The sequence below is a fragment of the Spinacia oleracea genome, chromosome 3 (genome assembly GCF_020520425.1).
Source record: "Spinacia oleracea cultivar Varoflay chromosome 3, BTI_SOV_V1, whole genome shotgun sequence".
Taxonomy (NCBI): Eukaryota; Viridiplantae; Streptophyta; class Magnoliopsida; order Caryophyllales; family Amaranthaceae; genus Spinacia; species Spinacia oleracea.
Window position 1 is genome coordinate 141,646,932 of NC_079489.1, and position 22,019 is coordinate 141,668,950.

At 33.9% G+C, this 22,019-nt stretch overlaps 2 protein-coding genes across 2 annotated transcripts; both read right to left on the reverse strand.

Moving 5' to 3' along the window:
• Positions 1-1,744: 1,744 nt before the first annotated feature.
• Positions 1,745-5,100, reverse strand: LOC110777087 (heat shock factor protein HSF24). The gene is made up of 2 exons (XM_056840867.1): positions 4,514-5,100; positions 1,745-2,583 (listed from the first exon to the last, which is right to left on the reverse strand). Exons 1-2 carry the CDS (start codon positions 4,715-4,717, stop codon positions 1,933-1,935), a joined length of 855 nt encoding a protein of 284 aa, XP_056696845.1. The 5' UTR covers positions 4,718-5,100; the 3' UTR covers positions 1,745-1,932.
• A 12,197-nt stretch (positions 5,101-17,297) lies between these two features.
• LOC110777085 (uncharacterized) lies at positions 17,298-19,293 on the reverse strand. The gene is made up of 2 exons (XM_021981699.2): positions 18,780-19,293; positions 17,298-17,665 (listed from the first exon to the last, which is right to left on the reverse strand). Exons 1-2 carry the CDS (start codon positions 19,183-19,185, stop codon positions 17,589-17,591), a joined length of 483 nt encoding a protein of 160 aa, XP_021837391.1. The 5' UTR covers positions 19,186-19,293; the 3' UTR covers positions 17,298-17,588.
• Positions 19,294-22,019: the final 2,726 nt, after the last annotated feature.

Sequence of the window (22,019 nt, forward strand, 5' to 3'; positions counted from 1 at the left end):
AATAATAATAATAATAATAATAAATAATAATAATAATAATAATAATAATAATAATACTCCCTCCGTCCCGGAATACTTGACCTGTTTTCCTTATCGGGTCGTCCCTTAATACTTGACCTGTTTCTAAAAATGGAAATATTCTAACAATATTATATTATTTCTCACTCCACCCATATTAACCCACCTACCCCCTACTCCATACAAAAAATAATTAAAAATTCAACCCCTACTCTCCCCCAACCCCACCCCTTTACACATTTTCCACTAACTACAATAAAATAATACCCCACTATCAACTACTACCTACTAAATTAAATAAGTCAATTCAAGTCCCTTAAACTCTGTGCCGGTCAAACCGGGTCGAGTATTCCGGGACGGAGGGAGTAATAATAATAATAATAATAATAATAATAATAATAATAATAATAATAATAATAATAATAATAATAATAATAATAATAATCTGGTCTGATCTGATATGAACTTATTTTTTCTGATCTGATTTGATCTGATCTGATTAAATCTGAAATAAGTAATAAGGTCCTAAAATAAGGTGAACTAAACAAGATGGTTTAGTTTGATAATAGTTTATTTTTCTCAAACTAAAATAATTAAACATGGTCAATGTACGGGGTGATTACTTTTTCAGAACAAGCACAACAGACTAAGACGGTTGAGAGGTCTAGTTGTACGGGATACTCCCTTAAGACCAATAAAGGATCCCAATGCCCAAAATCAAGAAGCCTAATGACCTAAATCCCACAAGCTCTATAAATACTCATTATAGGGCAAGGTAAGAAGGCAAATTCCTCCACTTTCACATGCACACTACTATCTACTTTATATCAGACACTAATATTGGGCGTCGAATGCCCCATGCAACCCGGGGAACCTACTCTGAGTTCAGGGTTCACTTTGCAGGAACTCACCTCCACGTTCAATATACGAAGATCCGACCATACCACCAGACTCCTATAACCTATTCCGGAACTGTCAAGGTTCATGAATTTAAAGTAAAAAAAACATGTTATTCTGTTTGAAGATCAACTCGAACAATTAGACCACTTATAGGTACACATCGCAACATATACGAAAGCTAAGATCAACACCAATTAACAATAGGCAACAAGCTATTCTGTTTGAAGATCAAGGTAGTAAGCACTAAGCAGCAAGTTCTAGTTATTTAGTTTATCATCAGCTGAGCTAAGGAGTACGTACTTCTAGTAGTTTAGTTTCATGGTAATCTATTGTTTCTCCTTATTCTGTCTCTTTTCATGGGCTTGCCCCATTTTTCCACCAAAAAATAGAGCAGAAAGCGCAAGTTTCATATTAAATGGATGTTCCTATAAAATACTTTATCAACTGTTAAAAAACAATCATAAAAAATGTAATACCTCAAACATAAATAAAGTCATACTTTCTCCGTCTTTTAATACTCGCAACGTTTGAACTTTTGTCACTATTCATATAATCTACTTTGACTATTCGTAGTGTTTTTTATATAAGATAAAATATAGTCATGTGGGATCTTGTTAGATTCGTCTCAATGTGTATTTTCAAAATATCAACTTTTTATAATTTTTACTTAAATATCAAGTTATGCATTGGCATGCGTGAAACTAACCAACGTTGCGAGTATTAAAAGACGGAGGAAATATATGATTCGACACGCTATCCATACTTTCACTAAGATAATAATAGAGTGACGGTGCATAAAAAATCATTAAAATATTTGGTATCAAAGTCCGATCATTAAGCAGGTTTCCAAGTTTATTAATATTAGCAATAGTTCTTCATAAGTTTCACCAAACAAACTTTATAAATACAATTATACAAGCACACTATACATGCCTTTTTTAGCCTTTCTTCTTGTGTAAAACATTTCTAAATCACGAATATTAAACTAACCCACATAACACGTCACACAACTCTTCAAAGAATTTTCATAACCTTTTGACGACATTGGGCCGCATTAAAGCCCAAATTGGATTTATTGTCCCCTTCAAAATGATAACATCTCCCTCTTTTCTTCCCATTTTCCACCTCACCAACTTCTTTCAACCAAACACCAAACAATTTCAAACCTTCTTTTTCATCTCCATCTTCATCGTCGTCATCATCATCATCATCATCATCATCAACACCACCAAAGTCATCCTCGCCACCTACCTCATCTTTGCGGGACCCACGCGCAACGTTGTCCACCACCACTCCTTGCTGTAGGATATGGTTGATCTGATCAGGGCCCACTTTGAAATGGGCCGAAAGAAAGCCCATTAGCTCTTCACATTGCTTCTTTGTCTGAACAAGTTCCGAGTTCAGCATCTCGTTATCTCGTCTCAATTTCTCGTTCTCCCCCGATAAATCCGCTATCTCAATAGAACCCGGTGATGAGGTGGATGTGGACCCCGCGTCGTCCCCTGAAACAGACTGAGAACCACCACCGCCACCGCCACCGGTGGAGGTAATCTTACCGGCGAGTGTTGCCTTCCGCCGGCGTATTTCTGAAAGGAGTTCTTTCTGTTCTCTCTTGAAGCTGTCGTTGGCAAATTCCCATTTGTCCGGCACAATTTTGCGGAATCCCTGAATTTTTTCAAACAAATACCTTCATGTTAGTCAACTCTGCGCCGTCTTTTTGGAAATTACGGTGAAAATGAACAATTGCCTACACTTTTGTAATGTTGCATGAAATTTTCACATGATACTTCCTTTAGTATTGCATTGAATAAATGATATGCGAATTTTGACATTTGACAAAACTTTGGTAATGTTATCAGCAAGTTTGTACTCAGTCAAGCAGAGATGTCACTTTCCTTATAATCTTCGCTCGGGAATTGATTTTGGGACACCAAGAATGAGAGCAAAGACTAGAAAAGTCTCGGTAAATCTATCTTAAATAAGAGTATACGAGTAATTAATTTCTTGTATGATTTTGTCAATCTCCTAGATTAACATTTGAAACCAATCAACATTTTGCGTCTTTAAAAAGTACAAATTGTATAAGTAAGTTCAGATAATATAAATACAGGAAAAAAAAAGTAAGTGAAAATCAATTGAAACAACCCACATAAATAGTAGTTCTCCAAGTTTTTTTTGGTCATATCCAACTTTATTTTTGTAATTTTCCTATCTGTCTTATTTAAAATTTAAACAATGTACATTAATTGTAGTAAATGATCTATTTTCTTTTATGGTATGTTTTCGCTCGTTTCTTCGCATGTTCACCTATAAAATACGAAGTACTCAATTTATCCTTGTTTATATTTATATTCTATATTTACCATTGAAATTTTGAAATATATAGAATTCTTTTTATTTAAATTGTACATCCATGTGTATGTATTAGTGATATACTTCTTCTATTCTTTTTCTTAACATTATTGTACCATTTAAGTCGGTACAAACATTAAGGAATAGACAATAGAGTACATATAAAATATGCTATTGTGATGGGAAAAAACAAGAGTGAAAAAAGGTCAAGTAAGAATTGTAAATAGACAATTTGTATGCAACAAAGGGAAATAATGCAACTCATGTACGTAGTAGTGTAGTACGGAGTATAACTTTCAAATAAGGAAACTAGTGCAATTAAATAAATAAATAAATAAATAAATAAAAGGATAAAGCTGTATAAACGGACATCCTACATTCCTACCATAATTTTTGCTATATATATTTTCAATTTTTCAGTGATAGAAATGAAATCAATTAGATATTTTGATTATCTAATTTTGGTATGACATCAGTACTTAAATATAACTCTTATCATCATTTGTAACTCTCTGTAAGAAGAATATTACCCTCCTTATTCCTCAATTTGATTCATTTTCTAAGTTATATCAAACAACCAATGATGTTAATGATTAACATTATTCTTTCCTCTTCTTCTTATCCGTTTCCATGGAGTATTTCTTAAATCCATACCAAACATGTACTAATTGTAATGGTACTCTTGTAGCATGTAAATATTATTAATAATTGTAATCAAACCGACGCAGGTCATAAATTGCGTCAATGGGTATATATTTATACTTCTATGTAAATTTGTAAGGAAAATTTATACTTCGATATTATTTTCACGGTAATACTAGTTCACTCAAAATTATCTATTTTTCTTTATAAATTTTTATTATCCTTTATTATCATTTGAGAAGTGGTATTAGTTAGGACTTAGGAATGAAAATTTATGAAGAAAATTGCAAATTTGAGACAACATTTCATTAACAAGGACATCATGATCCTATTTTTTTTTGTCAAATTTCACTTAGATTTATTCTCATTCCCACCCTTTATTATCGGCTATCAAATGAGGCCGGAATGTAATTATAATGATACGAATTACTGTAGAAAATATTGATTGAAAATGAATGGCCAATATAAACACTCATGTAACTCAAGGATAAATTTGAATAAAAGCCACCTCTTTCGATTTTTGGATTTCATTTTCAGAATTACACTATCAACGTGACTATTAACAAGACGAGGATTTAAAAAATAGGGGAAGAAGACTTACATAGGTGTTAAGCTGGCGAACGAAGCTAGAGAAATTATTATGCTTGAAGTATTTAGGAAGCAAATCCTTAGCAAAGTCAGCAGTTTTCCAAACAACAAAGGTAGTTCCTTTCTCACCCCATGAAATCACATCATCTGAATTTGAATCATCTACCATCTCATACGTCTTCGTCAAAAATGGCGCCGGCAATGACCTTTGCCCCATTTTTTTTATATTACTAATTAATTAAACTATTTAATTTATAAAAACACACCCTGTTTTCCCCTGTTTTAATTAAAATATAAAAAATTCCTAAAATTACTCTAATTTAATCTAGAAAGATCAAAGATTGGAGATTTAGAAGGAAGAAGAAGAACTAAAAAGCAAAAGGGCAGTTAAAAATTCCCATCCCCAACAATAAAATCCAGAAAGAAATGAACCAGAATACATGATATTTACACTTTTTTCTTCTTCAAATTACTCTCCTCTGTTTTTTTGCTAGAACAGGAAGAAGGGAAAAGGAAAGGGTTTTCGAGTTGGGAAGATCATAATTATAAATTCATATGATGATAATAAAAATGGGTAAATGAAAGGTTCTCACGTTTGGGTCCTTTTAAAATTATAGGGACGGAGACAAAATTCAAAAGTAGTACAATAGATTTAAAGAAAGTGACATGACAAAACAGGGTGTTCTAGAAAGTTTCTCAAACTTTCTATATCTATATTTTTTTTCCAAAGTCGTGTTTGGGATTTTTCTTTTAAAAATATGGAAAATTGTACTCTAAGTTTCCAATCAAATTTCGTCGGCATTGAAAATTTGAAAAGAAATATGTTAATGGGAAGTTGAAGTTGGCAACTACAAAGTCTACAACTACTTCTTAGATAAAGGCCGTGTCATGTTGACGTTTCTAGGAACTTGGAAGTAAAGCGGTCAAAACAGGCTATTGAATCGGGTCCGGGTTGGGTCATCTCGGATCTTGGATCATTATTAGGTCGGGTAGTATCGGGTCACTTTATTGCCCGGGTGCAGGTCGGGTTGGGTTAGTTTCGGTCGGGTTGTGTCGGATTTTTCCCATTTCAAGTACAAGTCGGGTTTAGGTCGTGCAATGTTGAGGTCGGGTTCAATTTTGGGTTTGGGGTCAAGTTCGGATCAGATAATTTTGGGTCGGTTAAAATTCAAGTCTGATTCACTCTCGGACACGGGTTAAGATCGAGTCAATATATGATTTAGTCACTTCAAATATTTAAGCGTAAAATATTAACTACACATGTCAAGTCATAACAGGTTATAATGTTATATGGTAAAAATCGGGTTAAGGTCATTGTCGGGTATCGAATCGGGTTCAGATCATTATTCAGTCGGGTCAGTTCGGTTATCGGTTATCTTTCGATCATGTGTCGGGTTCGAGTTTGGGTCATACAACGTCGGATTAAAATCGATTATCGATTTTTTCGGGTTGGGTACAGGTCGGGTTTCCGATTACATGTTTTACAAAATTTTCATATTATGGTCCGTTACGGGTTCGATCGGTTCAGGTCGGGTTTTCGGGTCGGGTCAGTTTTTTAACTGCTCTACTTGGAAGAAGATTAAAACACTAGTAAGTGGCCTTTTTGGTTTGAGTATGTTATTTTATTTTTTGACCGGTAAATTAGGCCTTGTTTTTTTGGACGTAGGCTATGTTTGACAACATTTAAAATTGAGTTAAAACTGATATGATAGCTGAATTGGTAAGATTGAAATATAATCAACAAGGTGTTGAAACTGATAACATAAATGTTTGCTTTACGTGTTTGGTAAAACTGCTTTCGTACGGCTCTGTTCTGTTCACCTTATTTCCACTAGGAAAACTAAGTTCAGATAAGATCAGTTAATTTAAGTTCAAATAAGATAAGTTTAGGAAAAATAAGGGTTGACCAAGTACAATTTATAACTAAAATATGTTTTGATAAATTCAGTTAAGTTCAGATAAGATAAGTTCTAGTAAAAGTAAATGAAAATCGGGTGAATATAACGCATCCTTAAGTACCTGAAATTTTAAGTATTTATTCACTACCATTAATTTTAGTTCAGTTAAATTCAGTTCAATTCATCCAAATAAAGCTTAGAAGAACAGGGTCTTATACTCGCACTAACTGAATTGTCATATTTCATCTGTCTAACATTGTTCTTCATCATAATTTCATATGGTCAAATTTAAAAACTTATCCTTAATTAGTAATACAAATTATAGAAAAAATATTAACTTGTGAGAAATCATTTCAATCTAAATTTTCTAAATCACAAATTTTTATATTTTTTTATTAAATGTGAAATTAAACTATTAATGGTCGGAGTAGTGTATTGAAAACCGCGCATAATGAAAAAATGAGAAATATTATGAAACAGGCGAGTGGTTTTTACCGAAGACGGTGATAGTGATGCGAGTAACAAGGAGGAATAGGGTTATTTTTATAAGGATAGATAATTTATCATGGGAATTTCATCAATTTTATTTATATCCGATATTTGTTACGAGTCTAATGACCATATGAGTTGAAAAAAAAATCAATACCTAGTATTTAAAAAAGAAAACCAACTTCATTTTGAGGACACGCAAGCAACGTCATTTTGAAGACACGTGCCTGACACATAATCATCACCACTTAGAAGACACATGGGCAAGAATACATAATCAATTCTTCAATTAATACATAACAAATCACCTCAACATTTCATCATTCCCTTTCCAATTTTAGTTTAACGATTGAAAACAATTTAATTAGAGATTGATTAATACATTGGCGGTTATGGTGAGTCAAGAATGAGAAACGTTTCAGATGGTCAAATTATAATTCTCAGGTTAATGAGTTTGACTATTTATTAAACCTACACGTTTATAATTTTTTATAGACCGATATTCTCTGACTTATTTTGCTAAATTTCTTCATTCTAAAGAATTTATTATTGAAATTTTAGTTTGTCTACGTACTTATCAAATTTCTTCATTCTAAATTATTTATTATTTATTATTTATTATTTATTATTTATTATTTAAGTTGTATTCTCTCCGTTCCTTTTTGTTCTTACCATTTGAAATATTGACATTAATTACAATGAAGATTCCAATATTTTAGAAAAAAAACATAGTTAGGCCGGTGAGTCTTATTTGATTCGTTTTATTTTTTTATTCAAAAGGAATGTTTGTTTGATTCGTTTTAATGAGTACTTTAACAGTATCAAAATTTTATAATTTACTAGTAACATTTAAGCAGAGACTTAACGATACAAAATGTGATCGAGAAATTTGTCCAAGAGAATGAGATGAATTTTCGGGAATGGAAGAAGTAAATAGGAGTGGAATACAAGATTTAAATTCAGTAGGGAGAATGTATTTTCAAGTTTGATTGGTAAAGAAAATGACTTGCGATAAAATGTCAAATGTGGGGTTCAATATGATTTTTAGTCAAGTCATATCAAATTGCATTTGTATTCATACTGCACTTTCACAGACTACTCCGTATGAAAAAAAGAAAGAGTAAAGAAATAAATGATGTAACTTTTAGATTAACAAGTGGGAAATGGGAATACATGAAAGGATAATCTAATTAATACTTCCTTCATTACCATAAATGCTCATAAGACCATGGATCCACCATTTATTTATTTACTGTATTTATTTGTAATTTTACTCAATTAACTTGTGGTGACTTTTGGTTGATCCTAGGAAATAAAACTTTCTAAATGATTTGTTTTCCATATATAAACATTTTCTAGAAAGTTGATGGTTAAACAAAGAAGAAATTTCTATGAAAAGTTTCACTTATTTAGGGTAATTCAGAAAATCTAGGTAAATATCTTCCTCTATTTTGTAAGAATTAGAATTTTCTAGGAAGTGTAATTTTTCAATTTTTGTCAAACAATACTAGCTACTCCATCCGTTCCATAATGATGTTCAAATTTAGAATTTTGACACTATTCACAATTCAAGTGAATCTTCTAAATTATTTTCAATGCATAAGAGAAAACATATTTATGTGGGGTCTTGTTTAATTCGTCTTAAGGAGTACTTTAATAATATCAAGATTTTATAATTTTAGCTAATGCATAATTAGAGACATAAATGATACAAAATGAGCATTGACAAATATAAAAAATACAAATTGGAACATCATTATGGAACAGAGTGAATACAATCTTCCCCTTCATAGAAGATATATTTTCCATAATTTTTAATGTCAATTAAACATAGTCTTAATAAAACACTTAAGGTGCATTGGGCAAATAATAAGGGATGCATATATTAGAGCATCTCCAATGACAAGCTAATTTGAGAATTAGCTTCTTATGCCACATAAGATTTCAACCTATTTCATGGTCGAGCTAAGTTGTACGTACTCCAATGGCTAGCAACTAGTTTGTTATTTAAATTGGTTCCACTTGACAATTAACTATTTGTTAGAGTTATGGTATATTTAGGGTTCTAGTATGTTTAGGGAACTAGATTTGTACGTGGTAGTTTAAGAATCTAATAGAGTCTTAAACCTAATATAGTTATGTTATGGTTTCCTATATAAACAAATGATGTAACCATTTATGATTAAGTTGTTCAGTTATATTATCGTCAATCAATATATTCTCTATAGTTTATCATGGTATCGGAGCTACCCATATTTTTAGATTGATCCTACGCTTCTGCAAATAGTCTTCTGCTGGTGGGTATGAGTTAAAAACCCGTCGGCTGTATTTTTTTTTACCTCTCAAAAGTTGGGATTTTTTTAATGATCGTGGTATATTGTTGACGGTGATGGTCTTGTTTATTGGTGTGTTTTTTGTTCTCTGTTGTTGTTGGTCTGGTGGCTTGCGATTTGGCCAGATTAGATGTTTGTGCGCGTGCAACAGTGTACTTGCAATCGCGTGTGCAGGAGTATACATGCGCTAGTGTGACTAATCGTTGATGTGGTGCGCAAGTTACAATCGGACAATTAGTGTACATGTTCGTTGGTTTTGTGTGGAATCCAAAGCAAGAGTATACCTGTGTTTGTGTTGGTGCTCAACGTGTCCTAGCATCGCTAAACACTTCACCAGTTATTACAGAGTGTACCGCAGCAAAAGAACAAGAGTGTACCTGTTTATCTCGGCATCATATTGATACTTTAGGTCTTCGTGATTTTACACTTCAATCGTACAATCCGTGTAGTTGTCGTTCCGATTGCGGGGGTGTGTTAGAGTTATGGTATATCTAAGGTACGTTCTAGTATGTCTAGGAAACTAGAGTTGTGTTACTTTAGCAATTAATAGAGTCCTAAATCTAATAGAGTCATGTTATGGTTTCCTATATAAACCAATGTTGTAACCATTATGATTAAGTTGTTCAGTTATATTATCGTCAATCAATATTATTCTCTATAGTTTATCACTACAGTATTTGACAACTTTTGGTAGCTAGTTGTCAAGTCATTTAAGCTAATTTGTCATTTAAGCTAATTTGTTTGGCCAAATTAATTTATTATTTTCAATCCAATGGCCTAACTATTAACTTGAAACTTTTATAAGTACATTTCAAGTTAGTCCATATCTACAACAATTGTAGACACTCTTAAGATGAAAAAAATAGAGAAAGATGCTACTCCTAGGGGTGTCAAATCGGGTCATCGGTTCAGTTTCGGTTTGGGTTCATCGGTTCGGGTTGAAACCGGTTCATTTTGCTATCGGTTCGGTTCGGGTCGGGTTGAAAATTAAACGGTTCGGTTCGGGTTCGGGTTATGTAGTGCGGGTTCATATCGGGTCGGTTTCATACCGGGTCGGGTTCATATCGGGTCGGTTTCATGCCGGGTCGGTTTCATATCGGGTCGGGTCATATTTGGTCGGGTCAAAAACGGGTTAAGTCGGTTTCATATCGGTTCAGGTTCATATCGGTTCGGGTTATAATCGGGTCGGGTTCATATCGGGTCGGGTTCATATCGGATCGGGTCAGATCGGGTCGGATTGTAGTCGGGTTGGGTCAATTCGGTTCGGTTCGTTAACGGGTTTAGCTGGATTGTAATCGGGTCGGGTTCATATCGGGTCGGGTTCATATCGGGCCGGGTTTATATCGGGCCGGGTTTATATCGGGCCGGGTTCGTGTTTAGCAGATCAATTCGGATACAAATTACAAAAAATGTCGGGTTATTATTAAAATCACAATTTTCAATGCGCTTATATTATAATATCTACATTATTGAAGCAAAGCGAAAAGGTAAAAGAGCCCATACAATTTGATTACGTGATTTATAACTAATGTTATTTTCTTTTTTGACGAACAACTAATGTATAAATGTTCACTATCCAATTAATTTCATAAACTTAATTAAGAAAAGTCAGTCGATGTCTTTTATTATGTCCTGTAGTATTTACCAATCATATTATTCAAATGGAATCAAAATCATCTATGCCCTCCCCTACCATGTCAGAGTATTATGAAACATGTATTGATGAACTAAATTATAAAAGCATATGGTGGGTAGCTTTAGTTTTTGACTTGAGCCTAAGCCCAACTTTTTCAAACTAAGTTTCGAGCCGGGACTCAAGCCCAGCTTGGACTCAAGTCGAGTCCAAATACTGGAGGCTTGTCGTGCTTGACATCCACTAGTTTCGAGCCGAGCCGTGCCTTAGCATGTTCGGTGTTGGTTTGGCTTGTTAACATCCCTACCATACAGTAATATGTCCTATTGGAAATATATGTTCAATTACTCGTTTGATTAACAACCGTTCAAACAAAATCTAATAATTTTATTATAACACGTAAAAGAAACAAAATCTAATAATTTTATTATAACACGTAAACGAAATTTGTAAACTGTAATCTTTTAATTCCAATCATCATAATTTTATTTTTTTCCTTGATTTTTAATTTAGTTGTTTTTATTGATATAATTATCTCGCATTAGGAATTAAGACATAAATATTCATTCCAAGTGCAGCAACACAATAAAGAGCTTGCAAGTTGGTGACAAAACTCGTAATTAGGACTTCATAATACAGAGTAATTGGCTGATGAATTCGTTTAATTCATTTGATATCTTAGCATTTCGGCTCTGTTTGGTATGGCGGAAAACATTTCAAGTTAAAACTTATTTTCGAGGCGGGTTATAAACGGTTTGAATTAAACGGGTAGTAAACGGGTAGTAAACGGGTTACGGGTTGTAAACGGTTCGGGTTGTAAACGGTTCGGGTTGAAACAGTTCGGGTTGTAAACGGTTCGGGTTGAAACAGTTCGGGTTGTAAACGGTTCGGGTTGATACAGTTCGGGTTGTGAACGGGTTTTTCCCGGGTCGAAACGGTTCGGGTTGAAATAAATCAGGTCATTAACGGTTTTCGGGTCCATTCGGTTCGGGTAGGTACGGTTCGGGTTGACGCGTAGCGATTTGTTATCGGGTATCGGGTCTTAATCGGGTTAATGTTTTCGAGACGGTTCGGGTTCGGGTTGAATATTATCGATTCGGTTTAGTTTCGGGTTCCAATTAACGGGTTATTAACGGTTCAGGTTCTTAACGATACGGATTAACCCAGCGGGTTCAACGGTTCGGGTTGAGAATTGACAGCCTTAGCTACTCCGTATTCCGTAAATCGCCCCCGACACGTATACAATGAAATGGGCAGATAATCAATTATTTATGGAAACAAAAGCAATTTCTTATTCCACCAAACTTATTCTATTTCGTATCTCAAAGATTTTGCTCTAAACTTCTTTCGGTTTCGATTGTGACACCATGTTTCTTCAACTTTTCGTGCTTTTCTCATTGTAAATAAATAAATATATAAAATTCCTGCTTTTAATCCGGTTATGATTACCCCTGACCTTGTTTCATGACTTTGCATGGTTTTATCACTATCTCACCGTGAAAATGTTATCGTTTGAGAAAATGTTTTTGCATATCTGATATGTGTTTGCAAATTACATATCATAGTAAAAGATAAAATAGAAAAATATTATTAAAAAAAATTATCGGTTTATCAGTCTCGCCAACCTCCCCCCACCCCACACCCAAATCAGGTGGATAAACAGAGCATTAATCCGTTCTTTCTCTTTTTTCATCGGTTTTTATTAATTGCAATATTTTTTCCTTTGAGAACAAAATTTACCAATTATGGAGTGTTATATTGTTCCTCAAAAAAAAAAAAAAATAATCTCCGAATGCTTTCTATATACTCCTAAAATAATGTTTGAGAACGGTTTGGATCACTTGTCTCACTATTCGTCTCATTTCCTATACCATTTTATTCTATCAGTCCAACTCATATCATATTAATTACGCTTTCATAAAATAAAGTAAGAAATGAATTAAGTGAGAATTAAATGAGTTGGACTAATCGGATGAAGTGGTATAATAAGCGGGACACAAACACACAATTATGTGTAAGTGTGTTACAGGAATTGAATCGTTTTACGAATGATGTATTATATAATTGATTTTCTACTATGATGTTTATATCTAATTCATTTTTTTTACCCCCTTGAAACTTTACATTTTTTTAGTCTCGGGTCTTGGTTAGCACCCACGTAAGACTTTACCTATTAATTAAGCTAGTTTACACTTACATCTACAGGTTTTTGTAAATGTATGAATCATATATGACTTGTTAAATTGAGCAACTATGTAGAATGAAAAATAAATATAGACCTAAAATTATGAGCACAATGGTTTTAGCTTGATTTTATAAATAAAGAAGATTATCTGTATATATAAACTAAGTGTAAAATGTAATCTATAAGTACATATTTATAGCAAAAGTTTTAAATGAGATTAATGTATTAATCTTCATTGACCAAAATATGACATATCCATGGTAAAAGTTTTATACCGAGTACTCCGTATTAATAAGTATATGTTTTATTAGGAGATTCAAATTAAAACAAATAACTAATAGATAATTAAAGTTTTTTTTTTTTTTATAATTGATAAAGTTGATACTTTGAATATTCTAAGTTTGGTAATAATTTCTCGTTAATTTTGTATAACAATCGGCAGGATTATATACCCCGTGTTTTTTTTCTATAGACAATTTTTTAACTAACTTTAAAAAATTAAAAAATGAAAGGCCAATGAGATGTGATGTGTCATATTTAGTGTCTCTTTTAGTATTATTTTTTAATAAGCAATTGCACACATAACATTCATCCAGCTGAAGATTATACATATTTGTTTGTATTGTTTCTGGAATAGTTTGCTTTTTGCGTGAGACTGGAATTTTTTTAATATAGTGTTATTATAATTCCATAAGAAACGTAAACCTCGGCATTATAGAGCTGGATAAATTTCCTTCTATTTTATCATTTATATTTTTTTTGTACCTAGAGTATTAATTCCCGTATAGTAAATAATTTTTTTTTTGGGTAAATATTAAAATTTATTAACCAAATATGAGGAATAAGGCTAAACAGCCAAGTACAACCTAGGAAAAAACAAAAAAGAAGACAACACTAATAATCCTCGGAAAGAGGCAAGGTAGAGTAGTCACAAGCAAGCTAGCTAAAAATCCACATTGGAGTTTTTTACAAATGTAACATCTCATGAAAACAATAAGAAGAATATGATCAAGCAAATTGCTAGCATGTTGGGATCGATTATGAAATCTTCGTACTCTGTATAAATTAAGAATCTAAACTCTTTTTTTTTTGTAAATATCTTACTACGTACTTCGTATAATGGATTAATCGTTTTATAAAAACATAATCATATTGGTTATATTTGTTAACAAAATATAGAAAAGATTTTACAAAATATTCACATGTACAGAATAACATCTTTTTTTAGGAAAATAAGATCAAATACTTTATAAGGAAAATGTTAACAAAATATTTTATTTTTTAAAGTTTTTTATATCCATAAGAGAGGCAAATCAGAGAGTGACATTTGTCAGCTCCGCATTAATTTCCTCTCTTTTAGTATAATATATAGATAGATAGATAGATGGTACATAATCCATTGCTAAAGTGAACCAAACAATGGATATAGGATTATAGAATCCATTCCTAAGCGAACCAAACACAACTACTTTGTATTAGGCACAAGTACAACTGAACGTGAAAGGTATATAGACTGGCACAAGCGCAATGAGTGATTGAGTGTTATACGGGCAAACTTGGTTAATAACAAAGGTGACCTGTGGGCCGCGGCGGGCACAATCCAACCTCTGATTCATGGGCCTAAATCATTGATGATTAGCAGGCCTGATTCGGACAGTGTCATGCTTGATTCTTGCCGTAAGGCCCATAATTATCAGCCTATTTCAGCAATGCTGCACTACACGGCCCACGTAGCTTTTCTTTTCGGCCTTTTGTTGCTAATCGTTTAGTTGCTCTGGACTTCTGGACTTCTGGAGTCTGGACCAGTGACCAACTTATGTTGGCAGCGGGCCGAAGACTGTAAGTTGAACCCAAACACATTACAAACCCACATGTACCATCCTACGCTGACCCAGAGCAATTACATGATTAGCATCGCAAAACAGCAAACAACAGGCTTTTAATCGTTTTGGGCCTTTTGGCTAAAGATGGATGTGGGACGAGCCTACGTCGAGACCACTCTGGATCAGTCCAGGCCAGGCTGGGTTGGGAATTTCAAAATAGGCCCCCGGCCCGGCTCAATCCCACAGACCGTTGAATCGGTTGGGTCGGACCGTCGTGTCAGGCCTAATTTTACAAAATTTAACGTGTTTTGTCGTGTCGTTTTTTGTCTAAAAAAAATGTGGTTCAATCTCACGAATGTGTGCTCGTGTCGGTCTGTGTTTTTTGCGAGACGGGTCGGATCGGACCGGCCCGGTCCACATGCATCTTTAATTTTGGCATACACAAATTCTTATTTAAAGGTAAAATATTGTACTACCTCCGTTCCTAAATGATCTTTACACTTTCTATTGGCACGGTAGTTAAAAAAAAATTGGTGAACATGTAATGGTGGGGATAACAAGTGAGAAATGAGTGGTTGTAAATTTCCCAACAATGCAAGTGAGTATATTATGTTTGACTCACATAATAAGATATTGCAACTTGTATGTAGTGGTGGGCCAAATAAGGGTGTAAATGTAATTTTTATATGCAAAAAAATGGAATAAAGTAAAGTGTAAAAAACTTTCAGGAACGAATAAAACAGATAGCGTAAAGAAATTTCAGGAATGGAGTTAATACATCGGAATACAAGTTAATCAAAATGCTTAAAAGTCCCAATATATGTAAACATTATCTATTTTATAGTGATACCATTTTCCATTTTAATTAATATTATTCCTCTAAAATCACTAATAATGTATAAAATTAATCATTTAATCATTTAAAATATTTTTTCATCAACTTTTTTATTCATATTATAAAAGTTAATCAAAACATATGAAAAGTTACAAAATAACTGAGTAAGAGTATCCCTATTTACAATAAATTTATCGTACACCTTGTGCGTGCAAGACCTTTTGTTTGGCATATGTGTCTGTCCAAATCCATCCCAAACTCCAATAAGATCCTGTAATTATGGATTAATAGGTTTTGGATTTTAAATGTATGCGATGCGTGTTTGATATTAAAAACATGTAAGACAACTCAGAGCATATACTAACATTGACAGTAAGCGTGCTTTAGTTAATTTAAGTGGACGTCAAACTCCTCAAAAGTTAGCTTATACGAAATACTTGGTATAATAGAGATGTGGAAGCTACATTTATCCCCTAAATGGAGTGTTCTACTTTGGAAGCTATCTTATAATGCTATTGCTTCCAAAAGTAATTATGTGCAAGAAATATGACTATGGGGCTAGATTGTGACTATTGTGGTGACCCGAAAGAAACTTCACAACACATCTTCCGTTTTTGTTCTTTAGCAAAATATGTCTAGATTAATAGTCCATTGACTATTTGCTCGGAAATGATGAATTTATTCCTTTGCGACAGTGAATTCATAGATACATTCGACTCTTTCTTAACTAGGATAGAGGTGGTAGTGAAAGAATTCAATTCTTCATGGCCATCTTATGGACTTTGTGGACGACAAGAAATGTTAAGGTAATTGTTAACAATCATCATGGGCATGCACAGTTTCTCCTTCAAAACATCAACCAAGCCCCTATCAACCCTGGCTTCCTTCAAAAAGCCAAATTTTATCACTCATGGACAACTTGGTATAGTTCGGAAATGGTAAACCAACCTCCACAGGGCCCCACCTAGAGGCCCATTACAAGCCATAACCCCCAAACCCCCCTTTCCCACTTAAATCCCAAGGAAATACTTAGAGTAGGTTTCCAACCCTAGAGAATGCTAGGGAAGAAGGGAAACATCACCGCTTGAGCCAACCTCAATTCCTATGTAGCTTTAAAAATGTGCTATAATAGATATGATAGTACGAGTATCTCAATTTTACTATTACCTAAGATTTTGCGCAAAGAATCCAACCCGACCCGCTACTATGATCTTCACACGCACAAAGAAAATTGCCTCAACGGACCTTCCATTTAAAGTTTGTAATGGGGTTTCAGGTGCGTTCTCTTAAATTGTATTTCCCCTACCTAAATAATTAGCAATGAACTTAATTTATCTGAATTAACTGGCCTAAACTTATTAAACGTTTAAAAACTTACAAAAATTAGGTAATTCATATTATTCCTAGACTTGACTTGTATAAACTTAATTTTCCATCATGTAAACTATATGAACTTAATTTTACTGAGATAAATTAGATGAATCCTCGGCCCTCACCCAAACTATAGATTCCTATACAGAGTATTTTGTTTACATTTAGCCATCGTCCACAATAATACTTCGTATAAACATAAAACTTGTAAATGTATGCAATGCAACCACTGAATCAAAACCCAAGTAAAATTAATCAAATTAAACCAAAGTTGGGGTCACATTGAGTGCAACGACATATATTATATATCAGCTAACTATGGTATTTTCGCTATAAAAGAGAAGGTGAGAAATGAGATTAACATATAACAACATTGTTAAAATGTAATTAAAGTAAATTAGTTCAAGGATGTTTTGGGTTAATTTTGGTAAAGAAAAGCTATTAGTCCTTGGTTATGTTCAAGCTAGTTAACCCCTGTAATAGTTTGTTTAAGCTTATGGATCAGATGTATACGCGATTAATCACCATTGCTTCACTGAACAGGCAACTGCCTGTGCCCAATGTCTCAACCTTGTCTTAATTGTCTTTGGATCATCACCTGCATCCATCATAATACATCATTATTAACATCGTAATTTAAAAACTTAATTTAAAAACTTAAGTTAATAGAGTAAACCGATTAAGAATAAAAAAGAGAAAATTGTAGTGTTTCCGACCCAAAAACTGTAAAATATTATTGAGAGATCAAAGCTTAGAATATGTTATTGATGAATCATGAATTCTATAGTACAAATATATGCCTAATTATATGGTACGTGGGTTTCCCTTAGTAAGTATTAGAGAATTGCCTAAATACTAATGCCTAGAATAAGAATATATGTCAAACTCCAAGACTTTGGTATTAGAATTAGAATTAGAATTCTAGCCTAATTCTAATTCCTAATTCCGTGACAAAAATACAGTCTATACTCAGATTAATTAGGGAGTTTGATTTATTTTTATTATTTTTTTGGGGTATTTTCAGATTTCTAATTTAATTAGTTTTGATTTTGATTTTGATTTTTATTAATTAATTTAAATAATTAAATGGATCAGAATATGGGTTAAAGTAGTAATTGGCCGCAATAACTAAACGCCTATTCATCTAGGTAGTAATTGACAACTTAAAAAAAAAAAAAAAAAGTAATTTACAAAGTCACTAAAGATCTAGGTAGTAATTGGTAAATTTTTCTTTGTTTATTTACCCAACTACTGTATAATTCAAGCTCAAACTTGGTTACTTATAGGATTAATCGAGCTCCAACCAAACTTTTATCAAAACGATTTCGTGTTCACCCCAATGTAAAACCGAAGTTGTACTTTCTATTGCCCATAGGATTAACTACATTTGAAAATTGAAACGAATTTTCAATCATTGTTAGAACGGAATAAATCATTGTTGGTGCAGTTCAATGATTCAATCCGCAGTTTATGGTGTTAAATTCGAATATTCGAATTAAGTTGTGTACTACTCCGTAACAAACAATTACTCAAATCAGGAAGTAACGGAAATAAAAATCATACATTATATACGCCATCATTGTGATATTTAAGGAAGGAGCAAAAACGTGACACAACTAAAGAAAGTAATCATGAACCAGCGCCGGAAATCTCGCTTCATTAAATTATTTTGACAGTAATTAATTAAAAAGAAAATATAAAGAAGAAATTACCTGGGCAAATTATGGAGAGAGGGCTTCCGACGGGGGAAGAAAGAGACAAATCACTTTCCGACGAAGAAGCAGTCCCCAGTAACGACAACGACGAAGAAGACGACTTGTTAGACTTCAAAACGGTGTCGTTATAGCTCTTGTTAACGGCCAAGTAAAAACCTAAAGCAGGGAGAGTGTCGGATAATCTTTGATCGGGTCCCAATTCAGGCGGGTTAAACCCGAATCCGAGTTCGAAACAGGCTTTAAGCTCGTCGAAATCTTCATCGGTAAGACTCTTGCTTCGGCGAGGACCACTTTGTTCTTTACGGCGTAGCCACAGCTCCTCACGGTAAGAATCCGGCGACCATGATTTCTGCTTTAACAGCGGCGCTGACGGCCGACGAGGGTGGTTTTTGGGTGGAGACATTGGGGGGGTGGTGTGGGTCACCCCCTAATTTGAGAGGAGGGGCAGAGAAATTGAGGAGAGAGAAAGAGAAGAGGGCATAAGTAAAGAAGAGTTATACGAGTATGGTCTAGTTGGTCCAAGTCATAATGACCTGTCTTTTCCTTTCTGCTCCATATTTTGGGTTTCTATTTTATGGGCCGGTTTATAAAATTAACGGATTTTTCATGAAATACCCCTGAATTTTTGCAAAATTCACCAAATGCCCATCGACTTTCAGAAATTCACCAAATGTCCTCCACTTTTTAACAAATGCACAAGATACCCTTATTCATAAACTTAATACACAATATGCCATTAATGAAGATTTTCCGTCAGCTCCGTTAACTTTTCCGTTAACTTTTTTCTTAACTAAACTAATTAACTCCTAATTAATCTAATTTACTATTAAAAAAAATCAACTGCCAACCCACCACTAACCTTCCTCCTCGCCCCTTTTATCTTCCCTTTCTCTTTCTTCCATGGATCTTCCCTTTCTCCTTCTTCCATGGATGTCTAATCCCTGCCACACCATCGATATGTCTACTGTCGTCTCCTACCTCGCATGTGCCTGCCTCTGCAACTTCTCTGATTTTCTGAGCTTCCTCTCCTCTTTCCCTTACAAATTTTGGGGAAAAAAAATCAAACAAACCCTCACAAGTTCAGGGAACATATGGAGAGAGAACTAAAATTCTGGAAATTAAATCAACCATAAATACAATTGGAGAGGAGGAGTGCAATTGGGTTACTTCAACTAATTAATTTACCCTTAGTCCCTTTCAATAACACTGACAAAATCCCTCTCATCAATTCCACAGACATTCGAGAATTTCATCTCCAAATTAATCTTCCAAGATATACCTTCACAATAATTGATTTTGATTTCTTGAAATTAATGAAGAGGTGATTGAAGCAACAACAACTCATACCGACAACCAACCTGCTGCGACGGTGCCGAAAAATTGAGAAGGAGAGGAGGTGCATCGGCGGAAAAAGCAGGGGAAGACGAAAATCGATCGGAGCACAGCCGTAACAGCCGCGGCAAGCGGGTCTTCAATGCAGCCCCACCTCCAATTTTAGTATCACTGTTACAGTTTCTGGCAACATATTCACCACCGCAAACTTATAAGCAACAACCATGAAAACAACAACATATGGAAATTCACGATTAACGATGGTGATGATACAATCAGAGGGATGAAGACCTTGTTTGATGGAGTTGTGATGCACCAGATCAAATCCCGTATATAAGGCTCTGCGAATTGGGTCTGTTTATTTTCATAGGTTGGTGAAGGGGAGAGGAATAGGAATAGGGGTAGTGAAGGGGATGAGGAGAGAGAAAGGGGATGACCATGGTGGTGACTGCCATGGCTGCCATGGTTTTCATTTGGGAAAGAGAATGAACGGTAGAGAGAGAAAAACACAAGGGATTTTTTATTTTTTATTTTTAATTTAATTAGGATAATTAGATAAGTTAGGAATAATAGAGTTAATTAGGGGTAAAGTTGACGGTAATCTAACAGAATTGACAGAAAATGCTCATTAAGGGTATCTTGTGTATTTGTTAAAAAGTGGAGGGCATTTGGTGAATTTCTGAAAGTCGAGGGGCATTTGGTGAATTTTGCAAAAATTCAGGGGTATTTCATGAAAAATCCGTAAAATTAAATTAAAATACTATTTTCCTATTCTTGCAAAACTTTCGCATTATTAAAAATTAATATTACTCCCTCCGTCCCGGAATATTTGACCTATTTTCCTTATTAGGCCGTCCCTTAATACTTGACCTGTTTCTAAAAATGGAAATATTCTAACAATATTATATTATTTCTCACTCCACCCATATTAACCCACCTACCCCCTACTCCATACAAAAAATAATTAAAAATTCAACCCCTACTCTCCACCAACCCCACCTCTTAACCCACCTCTCACTAACTACATTAAAATAATACCCCACTATCAATTACTACCTATTAAATTAAATAAGTCAATTCAAGTTCCTTAAACTCTGTGCCGGTCAAACTGGATCGAGTATTCCGGGACGGAGGGAGTAATAAAATATTAAGGCAAATCTAACAAGATCTTCTATAGATATATATAAACAAAAGTAAATTATACAAATAGTGCAAAAAGTAAAGTGTTGTAACTATTTGAAACTGAATGGGTTTTTCTGTGTAAATAAACTGAATGGGTTTTTCTGTGTAAATAAACCATGGTTTAAGTATTTTTGGTTTAAGTTATGGTGTATAATTAATGATTATAATCATTGGTGTCAACTAGCTATTGGTTTGGTTTCAAAGTAAAGGCTTTTGATGTTGTAATAATATTTTTGCTCTATGGCCGGCATAATTGATGGTGTGGTCTTCTCAATTTGATTATTTATAGTATACGAAGTCTTAAATTAGGGGTTAAGATTAAGACATCTACTCCTTTAGTTTTAAATTTCATAATGTTAATGGTATCAAACCCTTTAAGTACGTACAAAGTGTTTAATCATAATTTATGGTTCAGGTTAAGTATTAATATTCTTTTATAGTCTATTAAAAAAGACTTATCAATTGAGGTTGACATGACTAGTGGTTAAGGGTTTCTTGCTCCTTAATCAATGTCTCATGTTCGAGTATTGAGTATGGAAAAAACCTCAACTGGGAGGGATGTTGTTTATCGAGGTACCCACACAAACTCCCATGAGAGAGTAGTCCACTCGCCGAAGGTGGTTGGAATCTCCTTAGTAGAACCAAAAAAAAGGACTTACTTCGTATATTTGTTAACTGTAATAAATAGATAATCCATCTTATAACTGTCGTGCTCATATTTTT